Source organism: Rhinatrema bivittatum, chromosome 3, assembly GCF_901001135.1.
Source record: "Rhinatrema bivittatum chromosome 3, aRhiBiv1.1, whole genome shotgun sequence".
NCBI classification, from domain to species: domain Eukaryota; kingdom Metazoa; phylum Chordata; class Amphibia; order Gymnophiona; family Rhinatrematidae; genus Rhinatrema; species Rhinatrema bivittatum.
In genome coordinates this window covers 493,079,328-493,101,881 of record NC_042617.1, presented here as the reverse complement: position 1 = coordinate 493,101,881, position 22,554 = coordinate 493,079,328, and the positions used below count along the sequence as shown (strand labels likewise).

General features: G+C 48.4%; 1 protein-coding gene across 2 annotated transcripts in view; it reads right to left on the bottom strand.

The window, feature by feature from the left end:
* The window catches only part of LOC115088126 (cytochrome P450 2K6-like), a 114,123-nt gene that overhangs the window by 61,256 nt on the left and 30,313 nt on the right, over positions 1-22,554 (bottom strand). For both annotated transcript variants that reach the window (XM_029596102.1, XM_029596101.1), the window contains one exon: positions 20,609-20,758. In XM_029596102.1, coding sequence (XP_029451962.1) covers positions 20,609-20,758 — 150 coding nt within the window. The remainder of the gene's footprint in view (positions 1-20,608; positions 20,759-22,554) is intronic.

Sequence of the window (22,554 nt, the reverse complement as noted above, 5' to 3'; positions counted from 1 at the left end):
CCCTATTGCTCCATCAATATTTTTGGACCACTAAAGGGGCATCTGAGTTGTTGAGCTCACATACTTGAATTGGAGAGTGCAAGTCCCTGGTGACCCAAGCTAGTGAGCTTACAAAGGCTCCTAAAAAGGAGGAAATGTCATTAACAATGGTGGTATGAACACCCTAAAACATCTAAAGAGGAGCAAAGCAGCAGAAACAGTAGCATGAACACAGCAAGGCACAATGAAAGGGGCAAAGCAGCTGCAGCAGTGCCCACACCATGAGGTACCTAAAGTGGTACAATGTTTAACAGCAATAGTGGTATGAACACCACAGGGCAACTGAAGAGGAGGAAATGGTTCAATAACAGTAGCATAAACACAACAAGGCAAATATAGTGGGGCAAAGGACACTAACAATAGTGGCAGGAGCACTACAAGGCAGCAGAAGAACAAAGAAACAGGTATAGTAACAACACCCCATATCACTGTCGGAGGGTTGAAGTAGTAGCAGCAGCAGCAGTGGCAGGAAATCACATACTTTTGATTCGGCTCAATCACTGCTCTCTGCTTCCACAGCAGGGGTTAGGGAAAATTGGATTTAGACAACATCCCATGGCCCTGACTTTTAGGGTCTTGGAAACTGATAAGCATGAGGGTAACCTGCAAAGTGCAGCAGATACTGGCATAAGCTTGCTGAGCAGACTAGGGGAGCATTTGGTCCTCTTCTGCCATCATTTCTATGTTTCTATGACACCAACAACAGAGGCATGAACACTACTTGGTACCTACAGGAAAATGGAATAAAGTAGCAGCAACAATGGCATGAATATCCAAGGATTAGAGAGTGGAGTATGGTAAAGAGCACAGTGGCATCAAACCCCCCAAGATATAGTGTAAAGGTTTTATCAAACAGTGCAATGGCATATAAATACCAAGGCATTCTGAGAGGGGCAAAGGGCACAAAGAACAGTGTCATGAATGGCCCAAAGCACCAAAAGAACTGCAAAGCAGCACCAACAGTGACAGGAATACTCCAAGGAACTGTGAAGGGGCAAAATGGTACCAGCAGTGTTAGGAATTCTCAAAGACACTATGAGAGGGCTAAAATCAGGGCAGAGAGTAACACTGACAGAATAACAAGACATGCAAAGAACCAGGAAAGGGTGGGGTAGGAGGAAAAATGTGTAATTGTTTTTTTCTTTTTTTAAATGTTTTGTTTTGGGGGACAAAACATCTCAGTATAACCAAAAGAAAAGCATGGAGGGAGGACCAGGTTGAGACCCAAAAGTTGTAAATGAAAACAATAATTTGATAAACCAGGAGAGAGACTGGACAAGACCCCCACCCGTAGTGAGCAGGCCAGTGCAGTAGCAATGACAAGAGAGTCTCCTAACAACAATGCAGCAAAGTGCTGAGGGCATTGGTCTCTGTATCTGTACACTCAGATCTCCTGCCTCTTACATAGAAATTCCAGGAAACACAACAGCGAGAGCTTTATTTTAAGACATCAACACTAGTGCCAGCCTTGACATATATGAGCTCATGATTTCTCCTGCCATTGAGAATACCCATTCACAAGGCAAGCTAGTTGGCAGTTATGGAAGGAAATCATGGACCACCTTGACAAGGTCTTGCCAAACCACAGCCTTATGGGCAAAATATACCAAAAGATCTGTGGTGATATGATCTATGGGTTCTGTGAAATAAAGTGTGAATGCTATTTCTTCTTGCATTTCCTTTGGTGGAGAGGATGAGCTCCCCTGTTTCCAACCACTGTAGTTATGGCCTGTGCCAACAGAGAGTGTTCTGCCTTGGCCAAGTAGGGGTAGTATTGAAATGTGAAGGAGGAAGTAGTAGCTGATAGCTCTGACTGTCACTACTGAGTAGGGTGTCTATTATCCTCAACCGTATCCCCATAATATTTACTCTTTCGGATAGTAGAAAGACTAGGGGGCACTCCATGAAGTTAGCATGGGGCACATTTAAAACTAATCGGAGAAAGTTGTTTTTTACTCAACGCACAATTAAACTCTGGAATTTGTTGCCAGAGAATGTGGTTAGTGCAGTTAGTATAGCTGTGTTTAAAAAAGGATTGGATAAGTTCTTGGAGGAGAAGTCCATTACCTGCTATTAAGTTCCCTTAGAGAATAGCCACTGCCATTAGCAATGTTAGCATGGAATAGACTTAGTTTTTGGGTACTTGCCAGGTTCTTATGGCCTGGATTGGCCACTGTTGGAAACAGGATGCTGGGCTTGATGGACCCTTGGTCTGACCCAGTATGGCATTTTCTTATGTTATTATGTTCTTATCTCTGACTTAGGTACTCCTATTCCTATTCCTGCACCCTAGCCAACAACTTCTCCTTCCACTTAATTAAGAGTGTCAGACCAGACCCTATACTCTCATTCACTTGTGGGTCACTCAGCATGGCTAGCATATAAGTATCCTTCTGGGTGTAAGAATTCAACCTATCTTGCATCTGCTGCTGTAAGGAGTCCATAACCAGCAACTCCTTTCATGTCAGTTACTCTTTCTGTCAAAAACACTAACTTATTCTCCACAATATTAACTAGGGAAATGACCTCACCCAGAGTGGCTCTTGAGGAAAAAAGATCCTCCATGGCATCCTTGAAGAGCTTCAGGATTTATATAAGAAATCATTGGACCAATAGTGAAGCCAAATCAACCACCTTGCCTCTACGGCAGAAGCTACAGTTTTGGATGACATAAAGAGGAGATCATAGAGGGCATCCATCAAAAAAACTACCGCATACTCCATTCTTGCCAAGTCTTTGCTCTCTGGAAGTTGCTGAATCTAGCATAGCATCACACACAGCACCATACTGCAACAGATGGAAACTTGATCAGCCAGGACTAAAGCCAAAAAAATGATATTTCAAAGGGAGATCTATCCTTCAATCCTGAGATTACTTGAAAGCAATGCTACCCTGAACTGAAATTATAGTCCTTCTGGTGATCATATTAACAAGAGCATCTACCTTGGGCAACTGAAGCAAACACCTCACGGCATCCTGTGAAAGAGGATACAACTTGAGGAGGTTTTTGACCCTCTTGAGACCACTCTCAGGGGACTATCACTCTGCCAACACCATGTGAAGAAAAGCCTTGGAGGACTTTCTAACTCCCTTAATAATAGGGTCCCAAATGAGAGATTCCTCTTCCTTAGGATCTGCAAGCTGCAGACATGACACAACCTGGTCAATCAGGGATGCAATTTCCTCCCTATGAAAGAGCTGAATCACAGTTTCATTCTCTCTGTTTGCAGAAATCTCACCTTTCTCTTCTGAAGTCCCACTACCAGAGCCTGGGAAATCATCATGGTCTCCCAAAGGATACTCAGCCCTAGGGGAAAGTGGTTCAGTCCTCTCTTTTGCCCTTTTGTGGGGAATCAACCTCCCAATCTGACCAGAAGAATCTCCTCAAAGAGGCCTTACACTTTGCATCAGTTTCCTAATTGGTGCAGAAAACCTGATTCAAAAAATGAAAAAATGCTAGGGAAAACTCAGCCTCAGACTGAGCTAAATCAGGCTTGCCAAAAGCCTTGTCTCCTAAGGAAAGGAGGGGAGGATCCCCAAACTCAACCTCCAAATCTTCACGCAGCTGCTGTAAGGCTAGCGCAAGCTAATGAAAAATGGCCACCGTCCCCACGAGAACCAGCGCAGGGATGGCCTCCACAGACTCAGGATCCAATCCAGAAGTAGCTGAAGAGATCTTTTTTGGCTGCGGAGGAAACGTGCTGACAATGGAAACCTGAGAGCATTCCCCCATCATCAGTCCTGCCCACAAGCAATCAGAGTGCAAGGGCCCTGAGAAGACTAACTGCCTGCTCCCACACATGCCAAATTGGAAGCTCCTGTCTCCCTTCTCCATTCTTGGACAGTCTGCAGTCATGCAGAGGCTCTGCTTCCCAAGGCCTCCGGAGAAAGTAAAATGTACCCCACAGAAGCAAACATAGCTCTTGGCTTTCTCCCAAGGTTCCTGTGAGCTGACCTGCCCAACACCGCTGCACAGAAACAGCTTGCCCTAATTCCTGTTAATTCATTTTCTTTTTTTTTTTCCACTCTTAAAGAGACAGGCAAGGAAAAGGCACAGATTGTGGGCAGAGGGGGAGGATGCTGGGGAATCCTCTCTGCAGCACAAGAAAGCAGACCAGAAGAAATAAACTCTTGATTCCCTTGTTTATTTTATTTTTAAAACAAGGAGAAGCGCTCCCCCTCCCCAAGCTCTCCCTAGTCCCCTCTAGGACTGGCAGCTAACCAAGGGGCCGATGCTATAAAAAAAAAGGCGTGCACAATTTTACTCCGGCACCGCGGATACAATATTTAAATTTATCTGAAATAAAAAATGCGTGAAAAAGGCACACTTGTTTGAAACGGAGCGTCCATAGTGCCATCGTTATTATTGCATCGGACGTTCAATATTGCATCGCGTGTGTGATCAGTCTGCGTCTGTCTGTCAAAAAAAGGTTTGGCAACTGTAATACAATTGTTGAAGTACAATAAAATGATAATTTAAGTAGAAAAACATATTTGAAATCAGCTTTGCTCCCCCACTGTGCTTGTGACGTCTGCAAACACCAGGGGCGGATTGGCCTATCGGGGGAACGGGCAACCCCCGGTGGGCCGATCGCTCCAGTCACGTGGTCTGCTGTGCACGGCCGTGACAGAGCCACGCTCGGCAGACCACATGATGTTTCCTGGGCCGGCCTGGGCAGCGAATACCCGGGCCGGTCCGACATCGTGAATCCGTCGCTGGCAAGCATGATATAATCCTATCAGCAGCAGGGTATATAAATTGCTGCAACGAGGCAAACTTCCCCTTTGTGCCGAGTTCAATTGGACCTGTACTGCCTACAGATGGTTCCCTGAATTCATGCGACTTGAGCTTCATTTCATCTCTTCATTTCCTTCTTTTTGCAAAGGTAAGAACTGGTTGCTTTCTACTTATATAAACACTTAGGGCCGGATTTTAAAAGCCCTGCACGCGTAAATCCGGTTGGATTTACGCGCGCAGGGCACTCGCACGCCGGCGCACCTATTTTGCATTGGCTGCCAGCGCGCGCATAGTCCCGGGACTTCGAAAAAGGGACGGGAGGGGGTGTGTCCGGGGTCATGTCCAGGGGTCAGGGGGCGGTTCGGGGTGGGACCGGGGGGTGTGGTGCCAGCCCGGGGGCATGGTCGAGGCCTCTGGACCAGCCCCCAGGTCGGGTGATGGCGCGCCAGCAGCCCGTTGGCACGCGCAAATTTACGCCTGCTTCCAGCAGGCGTAAATCTGCCAACAAAGGTAGGGGGGGTTTTAGATAGGGCCAGGGGGGTGGGTTAGGGAGGGGAAGGGAGGGGAAGGTGAGGGGAGGCGGAAGGAAAGTTCCCTCCGAGGCCGCTCCGATTTCGGAGTGGCCTCGGAGGGAACAGGCAGCACGCGCTGGGCTCGGCACGTGCAGGTTGCACAAATGTGCATCCCCCTTGTGCGCGCCGACCCCGGATTTTATGATACGCGCGGCTATGCGCGTATCTTATAAAATCCAGGGTACTTTTGTTGGCACCTGGTGCATGAACAAAAGTACACGCGCGCGTAAATTTATAAAATCTACCCCTTATTATATATATATTTTTTGGCATATATAGTAAATGTACGTCCTTGAATACAGCGTTTAAGGATAGAGCGTATTAAGGATCAACATCCAAAAATGGGGCGCTGCAAAATCAATTATAATGGGCCCGCTATGCAAGGGTATTGAAAAAGTAGATAAGAATGTTTAAAGTGTCCGGGGGCTATCTAAATTTTTTTCAGTGTCTTTACATTACAATTCCTGGAAACCGCTTGTTTAAATTTTTTTTCATTTTTCTCAGCGTGTAGTAATGATTTTTATCGATGTCCTATTCCTGTATGCCCGGCTCACATCCAGTAATCGAATGTCCATAAAATTGTGTTCTGCTGATCGACATTGGTGCTTGGGTACTTGCCAGGTTCTTGTGGCCTGGTTTTGGCTTCTGTTGGAGACAGGATGCTGGGCTTGATGGACCCTTGGTCTGACCCAGCATGGCAATTTCTTATGTTCTTATTTCATGCTTGAATGTTTATAATACCAGGAGCTGGGATGCAGGGACATTCTGATTTTGGAAATGCTTTATAAATGGTGGGTGACTGCCCCCTGGCACCGATATTCTTATTCACTTTTCGAATATCCTTGCATTCTGGCCCCTTGAAATCGATATTGCAACAAGTACTTAAGAACGTCTGTTAGCTTCTTAAAGGATGCTCGATCCTTGTACGCCGGTGATTCATTTTTTTTGCACCATTAAAACCCGCCTTTCCAGGGTAGCAATCTGGGAGGCTTTTCTCTCTCTGTCCATGTTCTCTGGGAGGCCTTTTTCTCTCTGTCCATGCTCTCTGGGGGGCCTGTGTTTCTTTGTTTTCTATCTATTCATGCTCTCTGGGGCCTGTGTTTCTTTGCTTCTCTCTCTCTCTGTATCTATCTAATCTGTTTTCTTATATATCATTGCTGTTCTTGAAATTGCCAATAACTGGTGTACAATACTTTTGTTTCCTGTCTCTGTTTCGGCAGTGAGCAACTTAAATGGAGAACAACGGTCGAAATGCTGATGGTCAACTGGACAGACAGCAGAATGGAAGAAAATGAATCTTGCATCTGGATGAAAAACAAGGAACTGTGCAGGAAGAGCAGGCGGGCCCCAATGGTATCCAAACTCCACAGAAGTGTGTACGTGATATGCGTTTATCTGATGCAGAGAAGGGGCAGCTCTGCTGGAGTGTCTCTGAGAACTACAGGATGCTCTTCAAATCAAAGGGGTACATTTTAAAAGGTACGCGAGGCTGTCCATGTGCATGCGACGCCCGATTTTATAACGTGCGCATGCAGGTTATAAAATCAGAGGTCGGCATGCGCATGGGGGTGCACACTAGTGCATCTTGCACACGCCAACGCCCATGGCTTTCACCCGTTCCCTCCCAGGCCTCTCCAATTTAGGAGCGTCCTGTGAGGCAACTTCCCTTCCCCCTACTCTATCCTTCCTACCCCTATCCCTAACCTTCCCACCCCCTAGCCCTATTCTAACTTCCCCATTTCTTTAACGTACCTCTTGCACCTGCCTCATGGCAGGCACAAATTGCGTGCACCGGCAGCCAGCCAGCACGCAATCCTCCGAATCAGCGGCAAATTGTCACTGTGCTGGAGGCCTCTGGCCCCGCCCCACCTCGCCCCAGACCACCCCGCACTGCCCCCGCCCCACCCTCTCCCTGCCCCTTTTTCGAAGCCCCAGGACTTAGACGTGTCCCGGGGCTTTATGCACGTTGCCGGGCCTTTATAAAATAGGCCCGGCGCTCGTAGGGCTTTGAAAATCTGCCCCATAGTGTTCACAATCTACCAGAAAGCAAATCTGGGAGCAGATTGTATGAGAGGGCAATCTCCAGGGGGTCAAGACCAGGGATGTCAAGCAGATTCAGCACCACTGGCATGACACCCACAGGGAGGTGAAGGAGAAAGCTGGAAAAATTGCGGCATCATGAAAACGGACAGGTGGTAGACCTGCTTGTACTCTGATATTGACTCCCCTGGAGGAGCTGATCCTCTCCACACTGCACCCTAATTATTGATTGTTTTATCCATTCCTGCAGCTGCAGTGGCAAACAATGGGAGCACAAACAATATGAATGAGGCTGTGGAAGGAGATTCAGACTCTCCTTCCATGCCTGAATTCATGATCTCCGACATAAGAGATGAAAACCCTCCCATTGAGACCGAACTGGTCGAGGAGACACAGCCTGAGGAACTTTGGACACTGACCCTGCAGGAGGACACCCCTCCAGAGGACACCCTTCAAACAAAGCCGGTGGAGACTACAGGGGCTCCAATTGAGCAGCAATTGGAAGAGGTTGCCATGCCTATCATCTGCCTGGATGAGCTTGCCAAAAACATGGTGACCAACCTGATTGAACAGCAGCAAGTTCACAACACTGCTGTTGCAGAGGGGTGGACCGGAGTCCAATCGGTCCTCCAGCAGATGCAGCGGGATAATGCCGAATTTCAGAACAACAACATCACCGCATTGGTAGGAAGACTGGTTGTGGCCGTGAAGGCCTTAAGCCAAGCCTTCACATCAGCGAGCCCACAGTGACAGTTACATTTTTGTTTTCACAATAAAATACCATATTTTTTGCTCCATAAGACACACCTGACCATAAGACGCACCTAGGATTCAGAGGAGGAAAATAAAAAAAAAAAAAAATTTGTGCTAAACCAGCTCTGCGTCTGGGCGTCTTATGGAGCAAATTAGGGGAGTGCATAGCTTTTTTTTTTCTCCCCATTTTGTTTTCGGGTCTGGGGAGGGCCATTTCGGTCCACTCCCTAGATCAGAAAACTTTTCTTTCTCTGGGAACCCCTCCCCCCCAAAAAAAACCCCATCCCAACCCTTTAAATTAATTAACAACCCCCACCCTCCTGACCCACCTCCAAGACCTGCCGACTTAATTTACTACAACCCCCCACCCTCCTGACCCCCCCAAAACCTGCCGACTTAATTTACTACAACCCCCACCCTCCTGAACCCCCAAGACCTGCCAAACGTTACTGGTGGCCCAGGAGCGGTCCGGGAACGATCTCCTAGGCTTCGGCCGTCGGCTGCCAGTAAACAAAATGGCGCCGATGGCCCTTTGCCCTCTCAATGTCACTGAGACCGACCAATAGCAGCGGTCGGTCCCAGTGACATAGTGAGGGCAAAGGGCTGTCGGCGCCATTTTGATTCTGGCAGCCGACAGCCCTTTGCCCTTACTATGTCACAGGGACTACCGCTGCCATTGGTCGGTCCAAGTGACATAGTGAGGGCAAAGGACCGTCGGTGCCATTTTTATTACTGGCAGCCGACGGCCCAAGTCCAGGAGATCGCTCCCGGACCGCTCCTAGACCCCCGCTGGACCACCAGGGACGTTTGGCAGGTCTTGGGGGGGTCAGGAGGGTGGGGGGTTGTAGTAAATTAAGTCGGCAGGTCTTGGGGGGGTCAGGAGGGTGGGGGGTTGTAGTAAATTAAGTCGGCAGGTCTTGGGGGAGTCAGGAGGGTGGGGGGGGGGGTTTGTTAGATTTTTAGTTTTTTTTTTATATTCGCTCCATAAGACGCACATACATTTCCCCCCCACTTTTGGGGGAAAAAAAGTGTGTCTTATGGAGCGAAAAATACGGTAGTTCCGTGTTTTTTAAAAGCTGTAATGCCTCTCATTTTTCCAGTGTTTTCAAGTTGTCTATTTTTTACCTTCATATGCTTTATTCAACTATGATTAAGCATTTCCCCAAACATGCTAATAAAAACACAGGAGATAATGGCACAACCTCAGATTTTTTTCCCTTTTCTCACCTCTTCCCCCAACCCCTAGCCGTCGCCACCTAGACACCCCTACCCCTTACCTGGTATCTTCAGCTACCCTCTCCCCATTTCCCACCTGACTGTAGCATTGCCCTTGTCATCATCCTCTCCCCTAACCTTTTCCCAGTCTATCATATTTTTGCCTTTGTGCATTACAGGGACAGCACTGTGGAGGCTGGTGCTGGTCATAATACTGGAGAGCCAACAGGACAAGCATCAAATGTCTAATTCATAATTGTGATTTATTTTTAAAAATAAACCTATTTACATATATACAAATATATGTGGAGGGTGGAGGTTGGGATAGAGGACAGGGATTGTGCATGTTTCCTGGGGGGACGAGGAGGAGCATCACTGGCAGGGTGGTGGGGGCCCACTTGGCCGAGGCTGGGACAGGACCATCAGCGAGCCAGCTCCTGCCATGGTTGACAGAAGCTCGATCATCTGCTGCTGGCCTTGTACCAGCTCTGCCAAATTGTCCCCCACATATACCAGGAGCCCTTGCATTGTGTCCATCCTGTGGTCCAGCTGACAGAGCAGTGCGAGCATAGCATCCAGGCATGCCTCAATTGAAGAAGGCCTTCCTTCCTCACCAGGCACATCCTCAGATGCTGTCTCTTGCTCCTGCCGATCATGGGCCGCAGATGGAGCATCAATGAAGGGCTCCACATCATGAATGACGACTTCCTCCTCGTCCCTCTGGGACATGGGGTGGGGATTGGGCCATGGTGATGTTGGGAGTGGTGGTGTTGGAGGCAGGGGCCAAGCATCTGGTGGTGTTGGGAGTATTGGAGGTGGTGGTGTTGTGGATGGTGGCCAAACATCTGGTGGTGATGGGGGCGTCGGTGTTGGGGGAGGAGGAGTTGGGGTGGAGATGTTGGGGGTGGCGGTGTTAGGGGTGGCGGTGATGGGTGACGTTCTTCTTCTGTCCCCTCTTCTGCCACAGCCTCCTCTTCCTCTGAGCTTAAAGTGTCTGAAATAGGAAATAGCAAAAAGTGTTGGGGAAAAGGAAGACGGAAGGATGGATGGATGGAAGGAAGGATGCATTGATTTAACACAACAGATATAAATAAACCTTATTATTTCTACTTATAACAATAATTATATTGACAGAAATGGAAAGTCATTGATCAAGCACACGCATCAATTGCCATATTATCAATTTAGGGGGTTGAATAATTGTCTGTAATTCCTAATATACTCACCATATGGCTGCCCATGTCTGGCATGGAGGGCCAGGAGCCACTCCTTCTCCTCCTGTCGCAGATGCCTGGCCCTCTTTTTCAATGCCTCCACCTGGCAGCAGGAATAAAAAATGCAAACATTACTATATACAGTATTTAATGCAGGTCCTGCATCTCCCACCCATTCTACAATTCAAGCTACAATTCAAGGCCTCACCGATACTCACCTCTCTTGGGTTGGATGCTTGCGCATTAAATGTCGCCCTGAGCGCCAGCCAGGCAGCATCTGCTCTTTCTTGATTCCGCCGGCACCCAGGGTGAAAGAAGAGGTGCCTCTCATCTTGGACAATCAGGATGACTAGCAGCCACACATCCCCTTTCAAAAAATTTGGCAAGTGGACTCTGCCTCGCAGCATGCTGACCACTGCTAAGAGTTCTGCTTAAATGGACATTTCAGGCATGGCCATGGGGGATGGACTTCGTAAGACATACACAGAAGGAACTGCATGAGTTGAAGAAAAAGGATGTCCAAGTTCGGGGCATCCCTTAAAGGGGCCGGATGGACATTCATGTCCATTCATGTGGCCCCTCATGGACGTTGACGACTACGGCATCCTTTCCAGGGACCGGACTTGAGCAGTTTGTGGCACTAGTTTGTCGCATTCAAGGGACGCCTTGGACGTAAGTGTCCAAGTTCAGAACATCAGTAAGGATGTTAAGGAATTACATTAAACCACAGAAACACTCAGCTGTAGAAACATTATTTGTTAACTATAAAGAAGTCAGAAAACAAAGATAACATTAGAAAATTCTGGAACATCCTTCAGTGCCTCTCAGACTCCAATTTCAACTCCTGAAATAGAAAACACAAAACAATGGATTATTGGAAACATCTTAGACAGAGGAGAGGGGTTATTTGTAAGACCTCTAAGAACCTACATGAGAAATACTCCTCAATGACCCTTTGGCAAACCTCTGAGCCTCGCACTGTGTTGTCCACTTCTGCAGCTGGTTTTACAGGTGGATGTGGGGGCAAGTTTTCAGGGATCTCCACTTCCAGCCCAAAGTGCAACGCAAGGTTATGTAGCATGCAGCAGGCCATAATAATGCATGTGACCTTTTCAGGACTGTATGGGAAAGCACCACCTGATTGGTCCAAGCATCTGAATCGTCCTTTGAGCAAGCCAAATGTCTGTTTGATGACAGACCTAGTGTTGGTATGTGCAGGGCTAGGAGTGGAGTCAGCAACCACGGCTCACAGCTGTAGCCAGCATCACCTATAACAGAGGTAATAACTATTGCATCTTTGACACTGACAAAACAAACACCAGGAAACACATATATACACAATAGTACCAAAATATTTTAGGATAAAACAATTCTACTTGTGCATTACTCCTTGCCACCTGGTTCTCTATCAAGACTACGGTTACCTACTGTTACTTACCGAGGAACCAGCCATCACCGTATTTCCCTTTGGGAAAATCGGTTCCAAGCGAGGAACGAGCAAGGATGTAGGAATCGTGGCAGCTCCCCGGAAACCTAGAAAGTACATTCAGGATCCGTTGCTGGGCATCACATATCACCTGCACATTCATCGAATGGAATGACTTCCAATTGTGGAATGCACTCCTGTTCTGAGCTGGGGGTAAGTGAGTTATGGGTGCAGTCTTTTGCTCCCAATACATTGGACATCCCAGCTATGTCAAAGAATCCATGCCAGATCTCCTGCAGTTGCACTGGGCCCACCAGGAAATAAATATACTGTCACATACGTTTCATCATAGCCCTCAAGACTTGTCCAAAGTGCCGCGAGACTGAGGACTGATTCATCCCACAAACCAGACTGACTGTATTTTGGAAACTTCCTGTTGCAAAAAAATGCAAAGCACACAGATGTTTCGCCAGCTCTGGGACAGCATGGTTGCGAGAGGCGATGGGATCTACATCATTGTGCAGGTCCTGGTACAGGGTCTCAATTGCTCTAGAGCTGAGTTGGTAACTTCACACCACTTCAGACTCAGGTAATCCTAGGAGAGTTGTGTGTGGCTGAATAGAATGCTGCCTGCAAGATCTATGAATGGCTCGGGGCTGCACCTGGAATCCTATTAACATAAGGAACATAAGACATACTGGGTCACAGCAAGGGTCTATCAGGTGTTTTTCTAACAGTTAGAACAACCACATCCTCAGCTCACAAAAGAACAATTGCAAACAGACCCAGAACTAAAGGGCTGCACCTGGAAACATAATACATAAGGAACATAAGACATGCCATACTGGGTCAGACCCAGGTGTTTTTCTAAAGACCAACCACATCCTCAGCTTATCACAGCTGTGTGTCTGGTAGGGATGTGAATCGTTTTTCAACGATTAAAATTATTGTCCTATAATTTTAAAATTGTCTTAAATCATTAAAGAACATGATACAATAGGAATTCTAATGATTATCGTTAAAAAATCGTTAATCAAGTTAGTGCGCACTAACAGGGGTTAGTACGCACTAACCGGGAGTTAGTGCACACTAACAGAAAATGATACAAATTGACATTTTTCAGGTCAGTTAGGAATGAACATGTATTCCTATTGGCTGGCTGCCCTCTTATTTATTGATGTTACCAAGGTTCCCACTGAGGTTATGGTTGGGAGGATGGGAAATGGAAATGGTTGGTAGCTTGACAAAAAAAGTAATGTGATCAGTCAATGTGACTAGAACTTGTGCCTAACCCTGATACCGGGAGTGTTGTGATCTTCCTGCACGCAGTGCCCTATCCCTGATACCGGGAGTGTTGTGATCTTCCTGCACTGAGCAGGGATACGGCACTGCATGCAGGAAGATCACAACACTCCCGGTATCAGGGTTAGGGCACTGTGTGCAGGAAGATCACAACACTCCCGGTATCAGGGATAGGGCACTGCGTGCAGGTAGATCACAACACTCCCGGTATCAGGGATAGGGCACTGAGTGCAGGAAGATCACAACATCCCTGGTATCAGGGATAGGGCATTGCATGCAGGAAGATCACAACACTCCCGGTATCAGGGTTAGGGCACTAGTGTGTGCAGGAAGATCACAACACTCCCAGTATCAGGGATATGGCACTGAGTGCAGGAAGATCACAACACCCCTGGTATCAGGGATAGGGAACTGAGTGCAGGAAGATCACAACACCCCTAGTATTAGGGATAGGGCACTGCGTGCAGGAAGATCACAATACTCCCAGTATCAGGGATATGGCACTGAGTACAGGAAGATCACAACACTCCCGGTATCAGGGATAGGGCACTGAGTGCAGGAAGATCACAACACCCCCGGTATCAGGGATAGGGCATTGCATGCAGGAAGATCACAACATTCCCGGTATCAGGGTTAGGGCACTAGTGTGTGCAGGAAGATCACAACACTCCCAGTATCAGGGCTATGGCACTGAGTGCAGGAAGATCACAACACCCCTGGTATCAGGGATAGGGCACTGCGTGCAGGAAGATCACAACACTCCCGGTATCAGGGATAGGGCACTGTGTGCAGGAAGATCACAACACTCCCGGTATCAGGGTTAGGGCACTGTGTGCAGGAAGATCACAACACTCCCAGTATCAGAGATATGGCACTGAGTGCAGGAAGATCACAACACCCCTGGTATCAGGGATAGGGCATTGTGTGCAGGAAGATCACAACACTCCCGGTATCAGGGTTAGGGCACTGTGTGCAGGAAGATCACAACACCCCTGGTATCAGGGTTAGGGCACTGTGTGCAGGAAGATCACAACACCCCTGGTATCAGGGATAGGGCACTGCGTGCAGGAAGATCACAACACTCCCAGTATCAGGGATAGGGCACTGCGTGCAGGAAGATCACAACACTCCCGGTATCAGGGATAGGGCACAAGTTCTAGTCACATTGACTGATCACATTACTTTTTTTGTCAAGCTACCAACTGTTTCCATTTCCCATCCCCCATATATTGTCAGTGGGAACCTTGGTAACATGAATAAATAAGAGGGCAGCCAATAGGAATACATATTCATTCCTAAACTGACCTTAACTGACCTGAAAAGTGTCAAATTGTATCATTTTCTGTTAGTGCGCACTAACAATGGTTAGTGCACGCTAACTTCCTGTTAGCGCGCACTAACTCCCGTTAGTGCGCACTAATCGGAAAAACCGATTTTTTAACTAAAACTTGTGCCAAACACGATTTTCTTCTCCTGCCAGACGATTTCAATCGTTAAGATCGGGCCCACAATTCACATCCCTAGTGTCTGGTGGGATACAAAAGAATATGTTGCAAACAGACCCAGAACTAAAGGACTGTGGGGTTATTTAAAGACGCAAAATTAATGACCGTTCAACTGTAAAACATCGATGTCACCGACATCCAACCCCAGGGTATCCTAATGGCCCAAAAATTTAGATTTCAATGAAACTTTAAAAGGAAAGAGTCATTTCCTAACCTCTACCTGCTCCATGCGATCTGCATGATTCTCCGGTCTTCTGTTGTTGGCAGGTTTATTTGCTATTGCCTGTATAGTTGCCCTAATTCTTCCTCACAGACACAAGAAAAAGGTCAAACATGACAAGGAAACAGTTTCCATTAGAGAAACAGAAACCCTCAGGAACAATAACGCCAGTGTAAAGCTGTTGTGATCCTGCCTGCGCTCTTACCTTCACAAGGCCAGTCGGACCGCTGACGCTATCTTCTTCACGGCAGGTGTGCCGCCGTCGTTGGACTCCTCCCTGGCTGCCTCCAGCCCTACGCAGCAGTGTCGGGCCGCCAGGAGCTCTTTCATGCGGCTGGGGACTGCCGCTGCCACTCCTGCTTCCTCGAATCAGCTGGGGCCGTCCCTGCAGCTGTTCCCACGAGGCCAGGGTCTTCAGCCAGCAGGGAGGCCATCCCTGCCAGTGCCTTCTACAGTCCGAGTCCTCGCCCAGCAGGGAAGCCGTCCCTGCCGGCGCCTGCAGCCTTCTACAGCTCCCTGCTCGTCCTGCAGCCAGCCCTTCTTCTGCTTCCTGCTTCTGTCCGCGCCTTAGGAGAGCTGGAGAAGAGAAAGATGGAAGCTGGTGGCGTCCTCAGCCACTTGGAAGGCCCAAGGAGCAAGGTAGGTAGCGGAGCAGCCCTGCCCTGAAGCTGGAGAGGTGGCAGGCTGCAGGAGCAGCTCCCAGCCGTGAAGACATTGCATTGTTGGACTTCCGAAGCGTGCAGGTCCAGAGGAGGGTCAGTATCCACAGTTTTCTGTACAGCCTCGCTCCTGTCCAGCCCATGCTCGGGCATGCCTCGCCTACCATGGCACCTCTTCAGAGTTCCTCTGGGGTCGAGCCGTAGCCCAAGAACACACATCTCTTGGTAAGTGGGACCGCTCTCTTAGCGCTCCACAACAAAAGCAGACGCAAAATTTCTAGTGCAAAAAAACTCACTAAAGACGTCCAAAATTTCTGTGCACGTTACTGCATCGGGTACTAATACCTAATTGGTGCATTTAAATAGATTTGCATTCTATTGGCACAGCACTATTCCCTATACGCAAATTTTTTTTGTGTGTTAGGGATATATAAAACCAGATATTGCATATGTGTTCCCTCTGCGCTCGAAAAATGTGCATTCAACCATGCCCTTGCCACCAAGCTAAGCTGAACCCCCGTATTACATCGGCCCCCAAGTGGGCTCACACTGCTGGACATACCAGTGGCCTTTCCTTGCACCAGGTCAAAGGCCAGAGACCTCGTTCAATATTCTTACTACATGTCTGTTCTTGACAATCCAATTGGAATCTAATTCTTTTCTCCTTCAATTTTAATTATGTTACCTGTTCTTATGATTTTAATTTAACTCAAACCTTTTAATTTATTACATACCTTTATTGTTGCGGAGCGCTCGGAGAGCGATCCCACTTCCTGAGAGAGGTGTGTCCTTGGGCCGCGGCTCGACCCCAGAGGATTCCGAAGAGGGCCGCAGGAGGCGTGGCATGCCCGAGCATGGGTAGGACGGAAGCAAGACTGGAGCGATGACCATGCGACAGGCCCTCCTCCGGACCTGCATGCTTCGGAAGACCCAACAACGCAATGTTGGTCTTGTGAACAGTCCTCCGACCGTTCCCAGCCCTTTCGGACCTGCCGCAGGATACAGCATGAAGCGGCAGGCCGGACGGAGGCCAGGACAGCGAAGACTGGAACATAGATTCAGACGAGACTCAGAAGCAGGGCACTGGGAGTGCAGACGTAGACTCAGAAGCAGGGCACTGGGAGTGCAGACGTAGACTCAGAAGCAAGGTACTGGACGTGCTGACGTAGACTCAGAAGCAAGGTACTGGAAGTGCAGACGAAGACTCAGAGACAAGATACTGGGTGTGCTAACGTAGACTCAGAAGCAAGGTACTGGGAGTGCAGAGGTAGATTCAGAGGCGAGGACTGAAGATGCAGAGGTAGGTTCAGAAATGAGGTACTGAAGGTGCAGATGTAGACTCAGGAACAAGGGCTGAAGGAAAACATGGGCACTGTCCCTCAGGGCACCCCGCTCAGACCACTCCTGGGACTGAGTCAAGGGCCACCCTGTCCCAGGCGTCCCCAACACTGCCTTGGAGGGCAGGTCACGGACCATGCTGAGAACAGGAGAATGCAGGAGAGATCCAGGCGAAGTGAACTCCGATGCTGGGATACTGACATCCGAAGCCCCGTCGGCTGGCAGGAAGGGAAGCTCCAAAGCACAGGGACGAATCCCACCTGTTGGCCACTCCAGGGCGCAACAGGCCAGAAGGCTCAGGAGCCAGACGAAGACAAAGGGCAGAACATCTGGGACTGGATTAGGAACTGGATCAGGCACCGACATCAAGGCAACAGGGAAGAAGCAGGTTGCTGCACACCGGCAGCCAAGGCAGAATTCCTGCACACCGGCAGCCAAAGCAGAATTGCTGCACACCGGCAGCCAAGGCAGGTAACAGGATCAGGAACAAGGACTTCTCAGAGACTTAGAAACGAGGTACATGGCTTGCATCACAGATGGCCCTAATCAGCCCGCCCCGAGGGCTGGTCACGGACCACGGTGTGGCTTGCCGCGAGGTACCAGGACATTGGAGGACACAGGATCAAGGTGCTAGCTTTCAGGAGATTCAAGAGCAAGGTACTTAGCTTTCAGGCGAGTTTCAGGATCAAAGTACAAGGCTTGTATATCTGGCCTGGACCATGGATACCGGATTAGGAATCAGACCTCAAGGCAGGAACAGGAACAAGCAAACATCAGGACTGGAACAACTGGAAACATCAGGACTGGAACAACTGGACAAGAAGCTCTGACAGAAAACATGGAACACTGGACCTTGCAGAAGGCTGGAACTCAAGGCAGCTCCTGGAACGAGGATCTCAGGATTGACCAACTCCTTGCGAAGACAAAGACAGACTGAACGCTGAGCCCTTTAGTAGCCTGAAGTGGACAACGCCCAGGGAGGGGTCAGCAGGGGGCCACACCTGGCTGACCCTTGAAGAGGAGCAGAGAGGCGCGCGCCCGCGCCTAAGAAAGCTGGTGGCGCCACCAGCTTCCAGCAGGCGCGCGCCCGCTGGTGGCGCGCCCGCTGGTGGCGCCACCAGCTTCCAGCAGGCGCGCGCCCGCGCCTGCTGGAAGCTGGTGGCGTTCTCAGCATAGTGGAGGACCCATGGAAGCCAGGCAAGCATGGGGGCAGCCCTGCCCTGAAGCTGGAGAAGTGGCAGGCTGCTGGAGCGGCTTCCAGCCGTGAAGTTAGAAGCAGGAGAGAAGGTAAGGCTGGCTGCAGGGGCTGTGTAGGCTGCAGGCACCGGCAGGGACGGCCTCCCTGCCGGGCGAGGACCCGGGCTGCAGCACGGGCACCGGCAGGGATGCCCTCCCTGCCGGCTGAGGACCCCGGGAAGGCAGAGGCACGTCGGGGAGAGCCCGGACAGACAGCGGGGTTCCCGGCCGCGAGGGAGAGCTCGCGGTGGGTCGGCCCCGCTGCACGGAGGAGAAGGCAGCCGGGGAGGAGCCCGGATACCACGGAGGGATCGCGGCAGCGGCAGCAGCGTCGGCAGCTCGACTAGCCGCGTGAAGATAAGGGCCTGCCCGCGCTCCTCGCGGGCAGGATCGTAACATTTATCTGTATTTAGTATTCTATTTTGTTTTTAATATGTATGTTCACCTTGCAAACTGTTTTGACTACCTCCCAGTAAAAAACCAGTAAATAAAAATTGTTTAAATAAATAAAATAAAGTTATCCTGAAAATCCTGCTGCACCAATAGTGAGTCCTACCATCTGCTGGAGGCAGAGAATACTGGAATACTGTGCTGCATTATCTATACATAGTGGTATTGATTTTAGGGAGAAAGCCTGTGTGCTCTCCCTCCTTCTGCTGGTAGGGAGATATAATTCACTAGTTCAGACTGGACTGGACTGCTATAGAAGGATGAAATGGTAACCCATATTCACCTGCATAAAAATGGCTTCTGAAAATTACTCCCTTAGTATTGGTAGACAAGGTCAGAGTTAGGTCAAGGAGGCATAGAGCCCAGTGATTACTGCAATGGGCTGCAAACCAAGGTTCAAATCCAACTTCTCTCAATAGCAGTTCTTGGGCAATTCACTTTTATCTACCATTGACTCAGGTACCCATTTAGATTATATACTCTTTGGGGAAAAAACTTATCATACCTGAAAAAATGTAAATTGCCTTGAGCTAAAATTTGAGGGCAACCTATAAATACAAAATATTATTCATTAATATATTACATACAAGTTAATACTTTGCATCTGCTTCAAAGAACCTGCTTTCCCAAACCCTGCCAGACCTAATTTTCAAAAGAAAACTCTATGCCTGCAATAGACTTCCTGGCTCTGATGTCACACTCCCTCTCTATCCGTATTGAAATTAATTTTAAAATCTCACCTTTTTCAAGATGCTTTTAAAACCTAAACTCTTCTCTAGAATAAATGCACTTCTCATAGATTTATTTGTCATGTAGGTTTATCTTGACTAGATTGTGGGCTCCAATGAGCAGGGACTGTCTCTGATATACCTGTACAGCATTGTATGTGTCTAGTAGTACTTCAGAAATAATAAATGGTAATAGTAGCAGGCAGTGGCATACCTAAAGTATTTGTCACCTGGAGTGAATACTTCCTTTGGCACCCCTCCATCTGTCACATCTCTATCTCTCCTCCTCCCCCCCTCCCCCCGTTCACTTCTCCGTCCCTCCTCCCTCCCCCTGCCCAGTATTCTCTGGTTCCCCTCTCCCTCACAGAGGCTCCTTCTCACTCTTGCACACACTTTCATACACACAGGCTCCCTCCATTTCTCTCTCTCATACATGCACACCCCTTCACACAGCTCCCTCTCTCACACACAAATATGCACCCACCCTCCTATACACACACATACACACACACACATATAGACACAAACACACATTTCATCTCACTTCCTACCCCGCTCCCCTTCAGAAACACAGTAGCAGTTTCCTCTTTCAGCCCCTGTGACAGACGGGGACTCTTCATTTTTCTTGAGGTGGCACCCGGGCTGGTGCAGCTCCACTTCCTGTATATTTATTTATTTATTAGGTCTTTTTAAACCGACGTTCGTAGAAAACATCACATCGGTGTACAACTTATTAACAAATGCACAATTAAAAACATATATGCAGTGGGGAGAGTGGGGGCTAGTGCTGTTGCACTTCCTCCTGCTTCAGGCTGCGACTGCATGACCTTTGCTTCTTCCCACCTGCGCGGGCCCACCACTTCCTCTTCCAGGCCATGGGGGGCGGGAAGAAGAAAAGCCTATACAGTTTCCAGCTCCAGACCCGTGGCATTCTAGGTGGCCACCCAGTTGTCCCACTGTTTGTGGCCTGTAGGCCTCCCCCTTCTTCTACCTCGAGTGGGATGGGATCTGCTCATGGCCTCTGACTTTCTGGCTGTCACCCAGGGCGGACCACACCCCCGCACCCCACCTTAGTACACCACTGGTAGCAGGACATATAAGTATGAAATGGAAACAGTAAAGCAGATGAATTTACAAAGAGAATGCCAGAAGGGTATAAAAAAACTCACATACCTTTCTGTGATTCAAAGGACTTTAGCAAAAAACTGCATTCCTCAGCTATTTTGTCTTCTAAAGTTCTTTTTCCCATGCCAAAATCTCGTAAAGTTGTTAGGGTAAATCTTCTCATTACTTTCCAGTTTTCACCATGAGAAAAAAGAATTCCTAAAACATATTTACATTCGAATACATTTAATTTCAGAATATTAAAGTAATAAATATTCAACATGCAAATCTTTTGAAAAAACATCATTCAACAATAAACTTGTCAAAGTCACTCTAGGACAAATTTGGGTCATCTAAACTCCAGGAGATCAATTCACTTTTTAGAGTTTTCACTTCTTTATCATCAAGGTGTTTGTCACTCTTGTGGTCACAGAAATTTTCATGTAGAATACAGTTTTAAAACCAAAATAATTATTCTTTATTTGTGTTTTCCTGGCCAAGTTATGTAATATGTTTTACCAAAGTAAGGACTTTTCTATTAAAACAAAGCTCATGTGACTACTGGGTCATATTTTTCCATAATCCTTTTCTAGTGAAAAAATGATATGGTATTATTGCATTTTTTTCAGAAATAGTGTTCCAATTTGAGAGGTAATTTAGGTGATACAACATTGCAGGAGAAATAATAATTAGTAATCCCTGAAATAAGAAATTCAAGAAATCATAAATGTTAGCAAGATGCCTTACTGTGCAGGCATTAAATTTTTGTTGCTGTTTTCTATAAAGCACAAATAGGGCTATGATTATTAGGGATGTGAATCGTTTTAGGACGATTAAAATTATCGTCCGATAATTTTAATATCATCTTAAACCGTTATGGAACACAATACAATAGAGATTCTAACGATTTATCGTTATAAATCGTTAGAATCGTGAGCCGGCACACTAAAACCCACTAAAACCCATCCCCGACCCTTTAAATTAAATCCCCCACCCTCCCGAACCCCCCCCAAATAACTTAAACATTTCCTTGCCAAATCCTACCTCCTTCAATCCCCCACCCTCCCGAACCCCCCCCAAATGACTTAAATTACCTGGGGGTCCGGAACGGCAGCGGTCCGGAATGGGCTCCTGCTACTGAATCTTGTTGTCTTCGGCCGGCGCCATTTTCCAAAATGGCGCCGAAAAATGGCGGCAGCCATAGACCAACAGGATTCGACGGCAGGAGGTCCTTCCGGACCCCCGCTGGACTTTTGGCAAGTCTTGTGGGGGTCAGGAGGCCCCCCCCAAGCTGGCCAAAAGTTCCTGGAGGTCCAGCGGGGGTCAGGGAGCGATTTCCCGCCGCGAATCGTTTTCCGTACGGAAAATGGTGCCGGCAGGAGATCGACTGCAGGAGGTCGTTCAGCGAGGCGCCGGAACCCTCGCTGAACGACCTCCTGCAGTCGATCTCCTGCCGGCACCATTTTCCGTACGGAAAACGATTCGCGGCGGGAAATCGCTCCCTGACCCCCGCTGGACCTCCAGGAACTTTTGGCCAGCTTGGGGGGGGCCTCCTGACCCCCACAAGACTTGCCAAAAGTCCAGCGGGGGTCCGGAAGGACCTCCTGCCGTCCAATCGTGTTCGTCTATGGCCGCCGCCATTTTTCGGCGCCATTTTGGAAAATGGCGCCGGCCGAAGACAACAAGATTCAGGAGCAGGAGCCCGTTCCGGACCGCTGCCGTTCCGGACCGCCGCTGGACCCGCAGGTTATTTAACTCATTTGGGGGGGGGGTTCGGGAGGGTGGGGGATTTAATTTAAAGGGTCGGGGGTGGGTTTTAGCGGGTTTTAACGATTTTAACGATATATCACGATATTTTACCCCCCCAAACGGCAACAATACGATTCCCTCCCCCTCCCAGCCGAAATCGATCGTTAAGACGATCGAGGACACAATTCACATCTCTAATGATTATCAGAAATCTTTAACACAACCTAGTAGGCAGCTTCTTTTTTCTCTTTGGATTCAATTTCAGA